Below are 15672 nucleotides of genomic sequence, written 5' to 3' on the forward strand. Positions count from 1 at the left end.
GACTAACTTTGCACTTGAAGGTGGCCCGTTCACTTACGTTTTAACAGGTCTGACGCTACTATGTGCCCCGGCTGTATCTAGGCTAACGGCTAACATGCTAACTATTATTTTTATGTCACTAGTCACTTGAAACAAATTTAGGATGATAGGAGACAGGTTGAAATAAACTGAAATTTCCCTTTAAATATGGGTCAAATCTCATGAACAATGAAAGCTGAAGGAATCGTAACCAGGAGTTCGTGCTTGGCACATGGGAAAAGTTTCAGCTGGTTGCAATCTCCAATCCTCACCACTAGATGCCACTAAATCCGACCCTTTAATTCCCTTAAATTGTCAGTTTTTCCTTGTCTGATCCAGTCATGTCTTGGGCTTTTTAGATGCCATCCAGATTTTCTGAGCTTCATTAGGCCATCGCTGTCTGCACATACTCTCACAAATGAGGACTAAAAAGATGGGTGAAATCAGTCCAGGACTCCACCATCAAGAAGGCAACAATGTGTTTCAGATGTGTTTCAGGAAGCCACTTTTAAAACAAGGATTAGCCTTACTCCTGGTTTAATTTATACTATGTCCAGAGACAGGCCCCACTAGTTCTACTTTAATGATCACATGCAGACTGTGTGTATTACCTCACACCCTGGATTTTGAGAGAACTGTTTTAGCAGTGTGGCTGCTCATCTTAAGTTCAAAAACACACTTCATCTCATGTTAAGGAAAAAAATGCCTTGTCAAGACAAATTGAATCCCCTGTGTTTTTCACTGTGCAGCTCCGAAATCCTGCAGTTAGGACCAGTAAAGAAAGGAAACAACTGTGTCATGGTAATGCACTTCTTATTTTATTTAGATCCTAGAAACAAAGAAGCTCCAGAACAAAAAACAAAACAAAAACAAAAACGTGTTGGTAGAACAATAAGTTAAACACAAGAAGAAGATTTGTGTCAAGGAAATCATTTTAAAGACAAAGGGTATGCAAAGGCACGTGTGTAACATGTTACGCACTGTATGTTAAAGGAATCACGATTAAACAAATATGTACAATACCAAAGAAACGTGGTAGCAATATAATTTTCACATAATTTACAAGATAACTAGTATAGATGGCATACCAGCAGCTACACATCACCGTTGATATCTAGAAAAGAACGAGCACTGCAAAATTTATTTTCTCATTTCAAATAAAAAAAAGTAGTTTTGTTAGAAACATTTCTATAATTAAGAATACGATCACTCTTCTCCAACCACTTTACTTCACTATTCACAATAAGCCAAGACTAATGGCCACATACTGGAGTCATAATGACACGCTTCTTTCTTCCACAAAGAATTTCTGTCAAGAAAATAAAATACATGCTGTCCTGTCATTTCTCTTTCTCGTCTCCCTCCCTTCGTGTTCCCCCTCTCTCTGAGGAAATGTAGAAGTATATTTCATTTGCTTCATGGACTTGGCTGTGAGCAGACAATCTGAGTTTATAGTAGGAGGGGAATACAGCTATGCATCCCTCCAACTTCTGTCTTTTTCTCTCTCCCAAAGAGGAACTGTAATGTATCTATGTTGTGGCTCCAAAAAGCTAAACAAGGTGAATATTACTCCCACATGTTGAAGGCTGTGGACAGTTTTCCACGGCTGTGTCTCCAGTCTCAAACGCACATGACCATTTTTTAAAAGTTGTCATGCGAGGCGAAGAGCATATTGGTGTCAAAATGGAGTGTTTTTGATAAACAGACCCCGTGAACCCCGTGCTCTTGTTTTTATGAACTGGAATTCTTCAGTGTGAACATGAGTGAGAGTTGAAATTCCTCTCACAGTCAGGTGCTGGAGAGCACTTCAGTTACAATCTTGTGTGGATGTGTATCAAAATGTCATCAATGCTTGCATGCACTGCATTAGGCGAAATCATGTCATCATTAAAGTCTCGTTTCTTGCAATTAGCTGTTTATAAATTGAGGTTGTTGTGATTACATCTGGGAGAAATTCTTTTAACTGATTTTAACAATGTTCTATACACTCTTAGAAATAAAGTTGTTACCTAAAAGCATAGAGGTTCTTCAGCTTGTCCCCATAAGGGTTATACCTAGAACCATCTGTGAAAGCTTCCATGCAGAAATCCCTATGAGAGGTTCTACAGAGACCCTTTCTATAGTATAATGGTTCCACCCAGAAACCTCTCTTGGGGTACAGAACCTTCTAAGGGTGCTAACAAGAACCCACCCAAGGGTTTCTACTGAAAACCCTATTATATTCCAAGGGTTTTACCAAGAACTCGCCAAGCAAGGCTCTAAAAACAGTAACTGACTACATTTCCCATAAATCTTTCTCCCACTAATGATGGTTTTAGTTAAACAGGTTAGTCTGGGGGCCAAAGGAACTGCGTCCATCTGCCTTGGGCTGATGTGGTCGAGCACAACCCACAACCGTCAGGGTTCATAATCATGTTTTTAGGGGGTGGAGATTTCGTGAGATCACAACTACTATAGCCCTTACTATTTCAGTGGTGCAGGGTTGGGAACCAAAACTGGGTTCCAAATTGGAACTGATTACAAAACTCCAAGTACTGGGTACACATGAAAAATGGATTTCGCCAGACCATGCCATATTGTATGGCATAAAAAGATGGTGAAGATATCCACTATGGCAGAACACAAGTAAAATGAGTTGATTATGGGGATTCCAGATTTGAGTATAAGGATCTTTCAACAGTCCTTGAAGAAGTCTTTCTTTCAAAAAGGGTTCTTTGGATAAAAAGGCACCTTAATGAAACCCTTAGTCTTACAAAGAACCCTTATTCAACTTTCAACTGAAGCATTAGTCTCAGTAAGAACCCTTTTGGAACCCTTATTTCTAAGAGTGTAGTTCGTCACATGACTCTGAGGATGTCACCTGCTGGGTTTTATTTACATTTCAGACGGAAGTGCTTTGATAGCTGCATACGGAGGCGTTTACTATAACTTATAGTTCGGTAACCCCATTCACCAAGGCATACTGAAACACATTCCAGAAACTCACAATTACACTTGTTAAGAGATCTGCTTATAATGAATTATTGCTTATTGTTTCCCATAACTGAAAAGTAGGCAGAAAAAGTATCTGTCAAACAGAAATGTTTGTAGAAATGAACATAGAAAGTCTGAAAAATGAACTGTATAGATGTAAATTACAAAATGCAGAAGTCCATCTGCAACAGGAGTATAATGTGTAACTGTAACATAGTTAAAAATACACTGAAACCTTTAAACCCTTTACCGAAACTAAAACAACACATCATTTGGCTGACTTGTAGTGTGCTTTGCTGCATGGGAAACTGTCCTTATAATAGTTAAATGAAAAAATAGAAGGTAGAAAAACCACTGAGTTCTCTGCAAAGTTCATTACACCAATCAACTTAAAATTCTCTTGTGATAACCCATATCACACACACACACACACACTAGTGTAGTTATTTTAAGGCTTGAGTGAGGGTTGTCATGGGACGTTGAATATTATGCTGGTATTAAACTCATGTGTTACTCATTCTGGTAATATTCTGTGCTTGTTATGTGGATTTCAAGGTCATATCTGAACATGACCTTAACTGCTTCAATATTTTTTACTCAGATGAAGACAATGTAAACACTGATTGAGAGATGAGGGCTGTAAAGGTGGGACATATAATGTCAGCTTTGTAATGGGTTTGAGTATTTCTGATATCTGTCAACATATTTCAGGCGCTCAATATACCCATTTATCAAGACTGTCAGTGGAGACATGCTGATCTTGGATCACTGAAACACACATTTCATAGGGCTCTCTCAAAGGCAAAACTGATCCAAGATCGGCATTCCTGCTTGACAGAGCCTGATAAATGTAGGCCACGATACTCAGTAGCCCCTTCTCCCAGATTTTAGTTTCCCAGTTATATTAGAGTATAGCCAGCTTCTTCTCCGTCTCAGACGAGCTCCACCTTGGAGTTGGGGTAAACAGCAACAACGTCGTAACCCTCTGGGGGCTGGACGCGTGCCTTGGCGTGGGTCTCACAGTACAGATTGTCCTCAATGAAGAAGTAGCCTCTCTGCTTGAGGTTGATGCCGCAGTCATCGCACATAAAGCACTCGGGGTGGTACAGCTTGTCTCTGGCCTTCACGATGGTGCCACTGGAGGGGGAGATAAAAGATTGTTAGAAATGAAGCAGAGGGTGACCACAAAATGAAAAACAATTTAGTGAGACAAAAAGACATGAAACAGACTGGTTTGGTGCTAGCATAGGTCCAAGCCTTTCCCCTTTGATCCTATACTCTGCCTGCTTGTCCCAAAGAGTTTTGCTTGGTGTTGATCATGATCTAAAGCAGCGGTTCCCAACTGGTCCAGCCATGGGATCCAGATTTCTCCTTAGTGATTAGTTTAAAGTCATCACAGTTTAATGTATTCAGCGTCAAACTTGTGTTTGGCCATGTCGTTGAGCTAGTTTTCTGTCTCTGTCAAGAAGCTGTCTGTTAGTCGCTCACTCTACAGCAGGAAACGACACTTCAAATTAAAAGCTCTGTGCCAGAAATTCACTGTACTTCAATTTAAAGTGTGTTTTTTTTTTTTTTACACAGTTGACACTTATGGTTCATTCAGAATGGACCCGCAACCCACTTTTGGACCACAACCTACCAGTTAGGAACCATTGATCTAAAGACCCAGGATTTAAAGGTCCAGCATGTAGGGTTTAGTGTCATCTAGCAGTGAGGTTGCAGAACTGAAATGTATTTTGTGTGCCAAGCACATAGGAGAACTATGATGGCTGAAATGAAAACACAAAAACACCATCTAAAGCCAGTGGCTGATTTGTCCGTTCTGGGCTACTGTCAAACAACATGGCGGACTCTCTGGGAGGGGACCCATTCCCTATGTAGATATAAACGGCTCATTCTAAGGTAACAAAAGCACAACAGTTCTTATTTTCAGGTGATTATAAACTAATAAAAATATTATATACAATTTCTGCCAATAGATGCCCCTAAATCCTCCACACTGGACCTTTAACTAGTCTGCTCCATGTGCTGTAGGACACTTTTTCCAAACATTATTTCCCATTATTTTACCAAGTATGATGCTCTTGACAGAGCAGCACATAAGGCTGGACTTGTTTATCGCACTGTATGATACTTTAGATTAAAATAAATTAATTTAAAGAAGCCATGTCAAGGTTTTGATTAATCCTTTCAATGGTATTGTGTGACAGTTTTCTGCCCTTAATCCCATGTCTAGCCTGAGGATCCGCAGACTTACATGCATGCTTAGTGCCAACAGATTTCTATTTATTATCTATTTCTCATATATTCCTCTTGTGGTTTCTCTTGGGATTGTTTTCTGCCGGATCCTGCGTCAGAATCTGGACTGTGTTTTTATTAACGCTGTGCAGGAGGAACACAGCCTTATATGTAGTGTAAGAGAGCAGACATTTTCCCAGTATGCATCAATGGAACACTATAGAGTACTAAGAAGGATAAAAATGCATGAAAGCATGACTGGAAAATGATGCAATGACACAAACTGCAATATGCGGAGTGCCTTAAAAGGATAAGTGTAAGCAGTTTTTAGGGAGGTGCCATCATCGCAGAGGACAAAATATCAGGACACTTTAAAAGGAAGTGAGTGATGATGAAATGCTTCTGACTGACTCACAGTTGTCATTATCTATGCAAATCAATAATTATCATACTTTATAGCACCATGCAGGTATTTGAATATATTTCATCATATTTTAGAAAGGTTTTCTGAGAGCACATCCTGAGAGGAGTTTTAGGTGTACAGGAGGTCACACACATTCATACTGTCACACCTGGGAGCTTAGTAGTACATGTTTATTTTGCTGGCTACTGATGAATACTGTTGCATGTGGAAGTTCACTGCTTCACTCAGTCACACAGTGACGGCAGTTGTCAGGGCGTTGTTCATTCACTGATCCCAATAAGACTTTCCCTTCTGGACTGGGGATTCGGGCCAGCAACCATTCAGTCATAGCCCGCTTCTTTTTTTAACCGCCTTCGCCATCTAACCACACGACTTGCTGGATAAACTCTTGACACAGTGCTCTACACTTGTTTAAAAGCTGTAAAATGCTCCCAGGTCATAACAGCCTTATTGTGCCCCGCAAGCTCCTACAATGTCCCCTTGTTAACGAGTAAAGTAAGCCGATGACATCACTGCTTACCTGCAGCTGCTTTTATAGAGGGGGGGATTACCGGTGCATGTGGATACTTTGGCAGAAAGGTGTATGTGTGAGTGCTCACGTTCGATGTTTAGCGCAAGTTTGTTTTTGTGCATGTGCGTGGGAAAGGGTGTGGAGGACGGCTTGGTTTAATCATTAAAATGATAAATGGGAAAAGCTTTTCCTGAGTACTTGTTAAAGGCCTGTTGGTGCAGGTAGATCTGCACAAGTTTAACCTCTTTGTTTCAGAGTCAGGAAGGAACCTTTACTCACCTCACACAGCTCAACTTTTAAACTTTATGACCACAGGCGGAGCAATAAAACCAGACAGAGACAAATAATTTCCAGATGGCGATTAAAATAGTCTATCTGATAATAAATCATTCATATTTTCAGCATCGTATTTACTGCATCTTCCGTAGTCTGTAATTGCAGACCACAGTAACCCTAACTTTTAAAACCATTAAGTTTCATGCTGGGGTATGTAATACTTTAAATTATAGAGTGACATTATCCCTTAGTGTTGAAAACGAAAGCAAATTAATACTTTTAAATATTTATAAAACAAACATTTTGGTTGCATTGAGTGTTCTTTACACCTTAAGACCAAAAAAAAAAAAGATTTACAGGCTTCTTTAAAAGGGTCTCTGACCAATGAGACACGATCACATACATAATAAATAAACCACAATACTTACACAATGCCATTACAGCAGCGTGTGCACTGGGGTAACTTCTGCAGACCGGACATGGGGCTGGGGACAGGGCTTCCCAGTTTAGGAATTGGAGACCTGATTGGAGACTTTAAGTTTCTCATTCTCTCTGTTGGGGACACACCTAGAAATGACAAAACAACCACAGAATAAGTACAGGATCTTTGGAAACTGCACCATAAACCATTCACAAGACAGACCCTACAAATAAGCGTATGCACAACTGAATACCAGGCACTGGCATAATATGAACAGGGCCTCTGGTAACCCAGGTAACCCATGCTCCAGGGGCCACTAGTTTCCAGGTAGTGCTTGTATGGTAAAAGGCAAAAAGCCATGCAGGGTCACGAGAGTGTGTGACTTTCACATACTAAGAAAAAGTAGACAAGAGCATGACAGGGTGGTAAATATTACAAGTTACGCACATAAATAAAAACATTTTTTTAAAAAGAAATCAGTACTATCCATTTTCCTTTTTTCAAATCTGTACCTCTACTCTTTACTGCAGTATATCTTAAGCCAGTAATCTACTGTTTACTTCACTACATTTGCCACATTTACAACCTTTACTACAATGAGTGTAGGGGGGAGAGCATGCAAGGAGCACCTCTACTGCAGATGCCAAGTTGCCAGCTGCCTGGAAGACAAAGAAGCACCATCTGCTTTTTCACTATAGACCCTTTTTACACAGAGATCCTGCTATAAGGTCAGTATGAAGTTCCTTCTTTTTGCCAGCTTTGCATTTTTACGCAGAATCAAACAACGGCGGCATCACACAGACCCAGTGTGTGACTTTGGGCAGCATGCTGGCATCCAGGGAGGCTTGATGGGCATGACATGGAACACGACAGCATCGGCCTCTAGTGTGTGACACAACTTACACATCAGCAGCCCTTTATAAACAATAACAATGGCTTAACGTGGTAATAACAATCATTCACTGTTCCTGTGATATGGCGACTGATCTCATCCTCTGCTTGGAGGGTAATGAGCTCACGCACCTTGTACAGTTTTGGCTGCTATTCTTCTTCCCTGAGTAAGCCGCTAACTGCTTTTTAATCTCCCACGGTCAGTCAAACACATAACACATTGTCAAACTGAAACACCCGTGCCTCCCATGATCCTGTCCTGCTGGCTTAATACAGACCTTCTTTCAGCACTGTTACTACCTCCGATTAAAGGCGAGACAACTCTGTCATCCCATTCCACGACTGTACCTTTTATACAGAACCTGGAGGTGGAATAACCACGCGAAATTCCTGCCTTGAAAGGGCAGTGAGAAAGGGGCTTATGATGCAATGATGACTGTACAAAACCCAGAGCAAGAGGCAGTTTCTGGCGACCATCCCAGGCCACATCTGGCTTGTGTGACACTTTTTATATCAAAATGTAAAAAGGAGAACTGTTACGTGATCAAGAGCTTGCTGTGTCTCCTAAAACAAACAAACAAAAAAAAACCCACTGAGATCTCTGCTTTTAAAAACATGGAAGTAAGATGCACATAGGTAAAAATGTAGTTAGCTAGCTAAAGTTAGCCATGTTAATTTTTCATGTGTAATGTTTATTGTAATAATAATAACAATACGCAAACAACAAAAATAAAAATAAATAATAATAATAATAATAATAAAATTGTAAATTAATAAGGCAAAATAATTAAAGTTTCTCTGTGTTCCTGTATTGTTATATTCATGCCATACGTGCATTGCTTGTACATTGTGTCAAACTCAAAGACATAGTTCTCATGGAAGGACACCATTAAGTATTAAAAGGAGTTCAAATAGTTCAGGCAACTCCATTTGTCTTTGTCACTTTGCCTGTAATGCTGCATTACTGCATCATACTTACGACAAATTGCAGGCTATCTTCTGTTAGAGGTCGTTGCATGGTTAGAGTTAATGTTCATGTGACTTAAGATCATATTTCACATTAGCCGTGTTGCTGATTTCACAAACAGGATGTTGCCACTTTTCCTCTTCCCCAGCCTCTCCATTGCATTTGTCCACATGTGATGATTTAGAAGAGATTTATGCTTTCACTTTCATGAAATACATCCAAGTGTAATGATTCATTGATGTGAAAATGCTTTGCAAAGCACATTTAAGTATCGTTTTAGCCACAGAATAAAAAATCTGTGTTAACTCATAAGAGGATACTCCGTGTCCCTGAACTTCTTCTTGTCGTCCTCCCTCTCATACACCTTCCCCTGTCTTTGACCTCTCTGTGTCTCTCGCTCCTTCCTGTGTGCTCCGTTCAAGAGTCTAAAGTGCCACTTCCTAGTAGGAATTCATCAGTCAGCCTGGATAGACACTTGGCGAGGAAAACATCCCATGTTACATCATCAATCTTTAACCATCGCGCCGATATGCTACAATCACACGGTAACTGTGAACGACACAAGATGAGGTTGCGATGACATTCATCATAAAGTAGACAGCAGTTAAACACATCATCTTAGTTGAATGTAAATATCTGGCCAAATGAAAAATGACAACACCTTAAAATCAAATTTAGCACAGATATTGCTCTGTTGCTTTTTTAAGACAGTGTTAAGTATAAAGCCAACTCAACCAGCTACACCAGCACCACATGTGATGCAATAATGTTACATAAAAAGTCTATATTTAAAACTAAAGGTTGCTGCTTTCCCATGAATAGCATTTTTTATTAAGAGCGATCAAATCCAATCATCAAGCGTTTAGTTATGCCTGGCTGGAATGCATGAAAGGGACATACTTAGTGCTGGATATCTGGAGCCACTGTGGTGGTTACGAGTGCACCAGGGGTAGAGGGTAGATCAGTGGGGCACAGCCGTGAACTGCATTAAATGACTTCCCTTTACTGATGATGTGCCAGCAGAGTCTATTCAGGCCAACAGGCCACCTATCACTGCCACTAACCACAGTCTAATTAACTCGCATCAGGCACCTGACTGAAAGCACAAGTCACAGTTAGCCTCTGACTGCTCCATGGTGTGTTTAAGAGCTGACATTAGCTGCTGGGTATGTTATTTCTGGGATTAATGTCTCTATTAGCTAATGATTCACTCTAATGGAAAACCTTTTATGTGCAGCACTCTGGTGACTTTCTCACAGAGGGGGAGGTTGACTAATAAAAGTCCTCAGACCACAGTCAGGAATAGATACAAAAAGCAGAATGAATGAGTGCTTGTTTAGTCTTGCTTCGACATTTTTTAAATAGCCAGACTACTTTGGCCCTGATCTTTTTTTTTTTTTTTTTAAACCAAATGCAGCCAGACAGACACCATATTTTATTTGACACATAGTGACAGGTCAGCCCATTACAACACATATCTCACCACACGCAACATTTACGGCACAATGTGCGTCCTTCACTGTGACTAATATCAACCAGGCGTACTGTAAAACAGCCCCCGTCCTAACTCAAACCTGTCAAGTGCAGAATGTGAGGCCTCGGGGAATTTAAGGGAATCACAGTGTCGAAAGATAAATAAACAGCTGTAATAATATCATTTCAGACAGCTATTATGGCACATGGTATCAACTTTTCAACAATGGCAAAAACAAAACAAAACTTCATTTGTTTTTGCTCCAAGGGGTTTAAAAAGGGTTTTATCAAGATTACATGACAAGAAGGATCATCGAAAAATGGGATAATGTTCAGCTGAAATGTTTCAAAAGGCAAACTTTTTAATTTCTGGGGCCACACATGCACTCAGAGAGGATAAACATTTAAGAAAAATGCTGGAAAACAGACAGAAAGTGCTGACAAAATTGACAAAATTGATAATATGAAGTAAAACTACAGATTTATTTTTGTTTTTGTTTGTTTCAGATCACTCTAAACCGAGCACTTCAATGTTTCTCCACTGTAGTTCACTCATATAAAACAATGACTTCACTTTTGGCACTGGGAGCTAATGATGGGCGTGTTTTGTGCATTTATAGAGAAGCAAATGAAATGAAAAGCTATAATGGCTGCTAGTCTATAGTGCTGTCAAAACAACAACTCCCCTGTGCCAACAGATGGTTAAGCTCCTCACCACTGGCATCGCATGTTTACCCCCACTGGACTAGAAATCTTGCGAGGGCTTTAAATCTTGTATCTTTTCAGCTCTCACTTGATCCCTGTGGAACAACAATTTCAGTGGAATGCTCCCTCTATTTTTCCACAGAACGTCACGGGAGGACATGACTGATGTATTTGTGTTGGTCCCAAATACAGACGATTCTAATCAGATTGTTCAAATAAAATAAAAGATACATTCATTTAAAATCTCATTAAACCTTTGAGGCAAGATAAAAGTGACAAATTCTACTACTAAATTCTCTACACAGCGGTGATGGTGGTCTTACTCTGAGACAGGACACAGCCTGCCTCCCTCCTGAGGACTTCACATGCACTGAAACTGCGTTTTGTGACCATCATTCATCATATTGTGACGAGCTATCTGCTGAAAACACACCCCCGGCAAGCTGATGTACAGTAAAGCCACTTTATTGGAAACACATAATGTAAAGAATGGTTAGGAATGGGATATTTTTCAGGAAATTCTTTCAACAAATAACCCTGGATTTTAAGGAATGGATGAGGTTTCAGAGGGATCACTGGAATTTTGTTTATTTCCTTTTCCAGCTGTTAAAGAAACACTCCCCCTTCACGTCATCTTCTGTCTGTCCTCCCACTAAATTCACTCAAATTAATTAAAGTGAAAATAAAAAATAAATCTCATCAGCAACAGAAAAGTCTTCACACTCAACAGTAAACAAGCTTAATGACTGTGCATTTCTTTTTATCATACAGAAACAGTTCTGTCCGTAAAGGCTTATTTGTTAACATATAAGGTACTGTTTGTTACTTGTAATAGGGGAGGCACTTTAAACAATTGTTTTAAGCATTAGGGAGGGAGTTATGTTTTTTGATTTGGCTTAGGGGAGGGACATCAAACTTTAAATGGTTGTATTTTGTATTTATTTCAACTCAGAAGCCCTCTGTTCTGTTTGCTCGTTGCATTGGCTCCATACCTTTGTTTGGGGTGAATCCACAAAAACATGGTTATTTATGGGGGAGGGAAGGTCATGCATTCTCCCCCAGTTACTCAGGGAGGCTCAAAGAAAAATATATGTACCTCCAGGGCTGGTCAAGATAAAATAAACAACCCCAGCCACCTCCTCCTCTCATAAGTAAAGTCCAGACCCTAACGAAATAAAACCATGCAAACCATGCTATGGAATAAACAGACCTGAAACAACAGGTGCAACTTTCTATCATCTACAAACCTTAGGTAGTATTGCTTCAAACACAACTTAACACCAGTATTTCGCAGTCACTCCACCCCTCTTCCATCCACACTGCCATCCAATCATGGCAGAGTCTGAGGAATCCTGGGTAAACTGACACTCTTGTTTGCTTTAACTTTAAAAGCCCCTGAAAGTCAACATGGCCTCTGCAGGGGCTTTCGCCTTCAAAAGGGGACCAACTACTGTGATTTAAAAGCCTGACGGAAAGGTATGCATCGGAAAACAGGATGATTTGACTTTAACCTGAGAGTAGAACGTTTGCAATTGTTAATCTGACTTGTTTCTTCTTTATTGGACTATTAAAAAACAACAGAGGGGGAAACTTTAGCAACATCTGTGGCAGGATTTCACACTCTCACACAGATTAAATGACAAACACCAACAGAGAGACAGGTAGCTTTTAAAATGATCCCAATGTAAACTTGACGTGTCTTTCTGTTTCATCGGGGGCTTAGCCTGTCAGTCAACCTGTCAGTCTCCCAAACTGAAAGACAGCAGACAAAAGGCGTCCCCTTTAAATCTCTTTAATCCATCACCAGTGACTCTCTCCCCCCAACCCCCTTTCTTTAGCTCTACCTCTCTTTCGTTGCTTTGAGTGTAACGGTAAGTGCTAAATTAAGGAAACAGTATGCTCTGGCCTCGCTCCAGGTCTCACTGCAGGAGCAGTCAGCGTTGTTCCTTGTGCTGTGGATTATCCTGTCAGCTCTCACATCAAAGGTAGATGCAGAGATAGGGTAACCAAGCGGGAAGACTTTACTCTTGTCCTGAGATAATAATCTTAAGTAAAATCAGTGACTGATTTATTTTGAATTATGACAAACTGAGGCTTTTCCATGTCAGTGACTTTATTCTATGCATTGACCCATATTTGACCAATACAGTATGTCCTTCCAGTGTACATTATGTATTGACGTTTTACTTATTCATTCTTAAAAATTAATTTTCAAATAAGTCAGGGTCGTATCACCTACATCAAGGATATGACACACAGCATTATTATGCTATTATTCTGGGTTTCAGAAGATCGTTTTGGCTATATTTTTTCTAATATCATACCCTTTTGGCCTGAACATAAGACAGTGTAAGACAGTTACACTAGCCAGCTCCGACAGAGAGTTCTGCATTATGGGTCATTTGTAGCCTTGATGATGCGAGTGAGGGAAGAATGGAGCGTGAGATGGATCGGCGGTTGGGTGCAGCCTGTGCAGTGATGCGGGCGCTGCGCAAAGCTTTCGATTTACTGGTCCATCTACGTCCCAACCCTCACGTATGGTCATGAACTCTGGGCTGAAATGAGTTTCCTCCGTGGGGTGGCTGGGCGCAGCCTTGGAGATAGGGTAAGGAGCTCGGACATGTGAACGGAGCTTTTTTGTGTTGGAAGGGGTCAGTTGAGGTGGTTCGGGCATCTGATCAGGATGCCTCCTGGGTGCCTCCTGTTTGAGGTGTTCTGGGCACGTCCCACTGGTAGGAGGCCCCGGGGCAGACCCAGAACACGCTGGAGGGACTACATATCTCACCTGGCCTAGGAGCGCCTTGGGGTCCCCCAGGAGGAGCTGGAAAGCGTTGCTGGAGAAAGAGACATCTGGGGTGCTTTGCTTGGTCGTTGCCCCCGCGACCTGGCCCCAGATAATGAAAATGGATGGATGGATGTAGCCTTGATGTTGCTAGGCTAGCGGTTACTTCAAGTAGGTTGTTTGTCTTAAAAGTTGGTCAGCCCTAAAAATGTTTAGTTGGCTCAATGTAATCTATGGTCGCTGTGGCAGCTTGTGTAAACATTTTGGAGGAAATCAACTCCTGATTCATGAAAGATTTTAACTGTCTCCCCACCTCTTAACTGAAGATATAGATATATATTATAGCTATAGATATATATTCTCCAATTTAACTGAGAATTCAGAGTTCACATGAATGACTGTGAGCAAAAACACATACCATACATATATTAAAAACCATTATTTACCTATGGAAAACATTACTGACTATCCGTGCTGACTCTGACACTGCAGATTTATACATTCACAGCTGGTAACACTCCACTAATAGTAATAAGGATTAAGGGTCTTTTCTCAAGGACGCCTCAGTGTTCCTGAGGTTGAGAAAAACATTCATCACAGAGAATCCGTGCTAACAGTTCATAAGCCCACTGCTCTGAGGTCCAGGCTATTTCCGCTTTGACATACCAACACTTGGCCCATAACTACGACTTTCACAACATTAGCCCTGCTTTAGTGGTAAACATGGAACCTGAAAAGAATGTTTTAGTTCAGAGGATTAGCTCTCCTCTGCTGCTGTCAGCATCACATGACTCCTCCTCAAAAGCTGGAATGCTGAGCGGTCAGAAGGCAGACAGGAAAACTGTATTTCTCACTTTATTGCCCTTTGTGAAGTTGTTTTTGCAGTAAATTACCAAACCAAAACTTCCCTCCCCTGTTCATCCGTGTGTGAGCTATTTAAAGCTCTTCATCTTTCTCCTGCTCCCTCCGTCTCTTGCTTTCTCCTGTTTACGCGCACTCTCTCTCACACGCTTCCTCTCCATCCCTGAAACTCACTGTCTTTCTATAAAAGGAAAACTATGCCAGTAAGACAGAGCAGATCAAAACAGTGAGAGGGGAGCTGCCTGAGCAAGGCAAGATGTTCCTTTGGCTGGAACCACGAGTCTGATTTATACAGGAGGAAATATTTACTCAGAGACTTCAACCAAAAGTATCTGACTTTAGAAAATACTTTGTAAGAATTGCACAGATTCACACAGGCATACCCTGATGCTCGCCACATTGTAGCTGTCTCAGTTTGTACTAGGGCTGGGCGGTATGGCAAAAAATATTATCATAATAATTTTCCCTGTATTGATCAATATAGATATTTATCACAATTTATGATTTGATAACGCTGCGAGTTTGAAAAGTATCCTGATAATGTTTGACACCAGAACAAACCAAATGATTTTCCAGCTTCCCAACAACACTCCTCGTAAAGCTGGGGCAGAGCAGTTTGAGAAAATGATTTCCTGCTTGGGAGCTCACACCTGCAGTCTAGCACTTTAATTAATTTCTTGAACAAAGTCTTTCTCCACAGTGTTCATGGGCATCATGTCTTCTGCTAGTATGACTCTGCTCCTTTTTGATCGCTTCTCAGGGTTACGCCGGCAAAAGACAACACTATTGATTGCTGTTTTGTAGGGCTGTACCCAAATATTCGGATATTAAAATATTCGTTTCTATGGGTAGGTATTCGTTATGAAAATTTGGTATTCGATATACTTTTTTTTAAATTTACATATTTTTTAAATTTTTTTATTTATTTATTTATTTTTTTTTACATATTTTTTGGTGCTAAATGTAGTCTTTTTGTTGTTGGTAAATGTAGGTTATCAATAAAAATCAAAACTTTTAAATTCCATTGTTAAAAATGTGAAAATATAGTATAGCCTACCAACTGAGCCTGTGCACACGGCAGGCTTGAGCTCATCCGTCTGAGGCTGTGGATCAATGCCAAGTTTTACCACTT

At 40.5% G+C, this 15672-nt stretch overlaps 1 protein-coding gene across 1 annotated transcript in view; it reads right to left on the reverse strand.

Moving 5' to 3' along the window:
- Nucleotides 1–814: 814 nt before the first annotated feature.
- Nucleotides 815–15672, reverse strand: part of pdlim4 (PDZ and LIM domain 4) — a 61534-nt gene continuing 46676 nt past the window's right edge. Inside the window, exons 6-7 of the mRNA XM_050040555.1 lie at nt 6869–7007; nt 815–4128 (exon numbers count right to left, since the gene is read on the reverse strand). Of these exons, the coding sequence (XP_049896512.1) occupies nt 3924–4128; nt 6869–7007 (344 nt within the window). The 3' untranslated portion in view covers nt 815–3923. The remainder of the gene's footprint in view (nt 4129–6868; nt 7008–15672) is intronic.

Source organism: Epinephelus moara, chromosome 3, assembly GCF_006386435.1.
Source record: "Epinephelus moara isolate mb chromosome 3, YSFRI_EMoa_1.0, whole genome shotgun sequence".
Taxonomy (NCBI): domain Eukaryota; kingdom Metazoa; phylum Chordata; class Actinopteri; order Perciformes; family Serranidae; genus Epinephelus; species Epinephelus moara.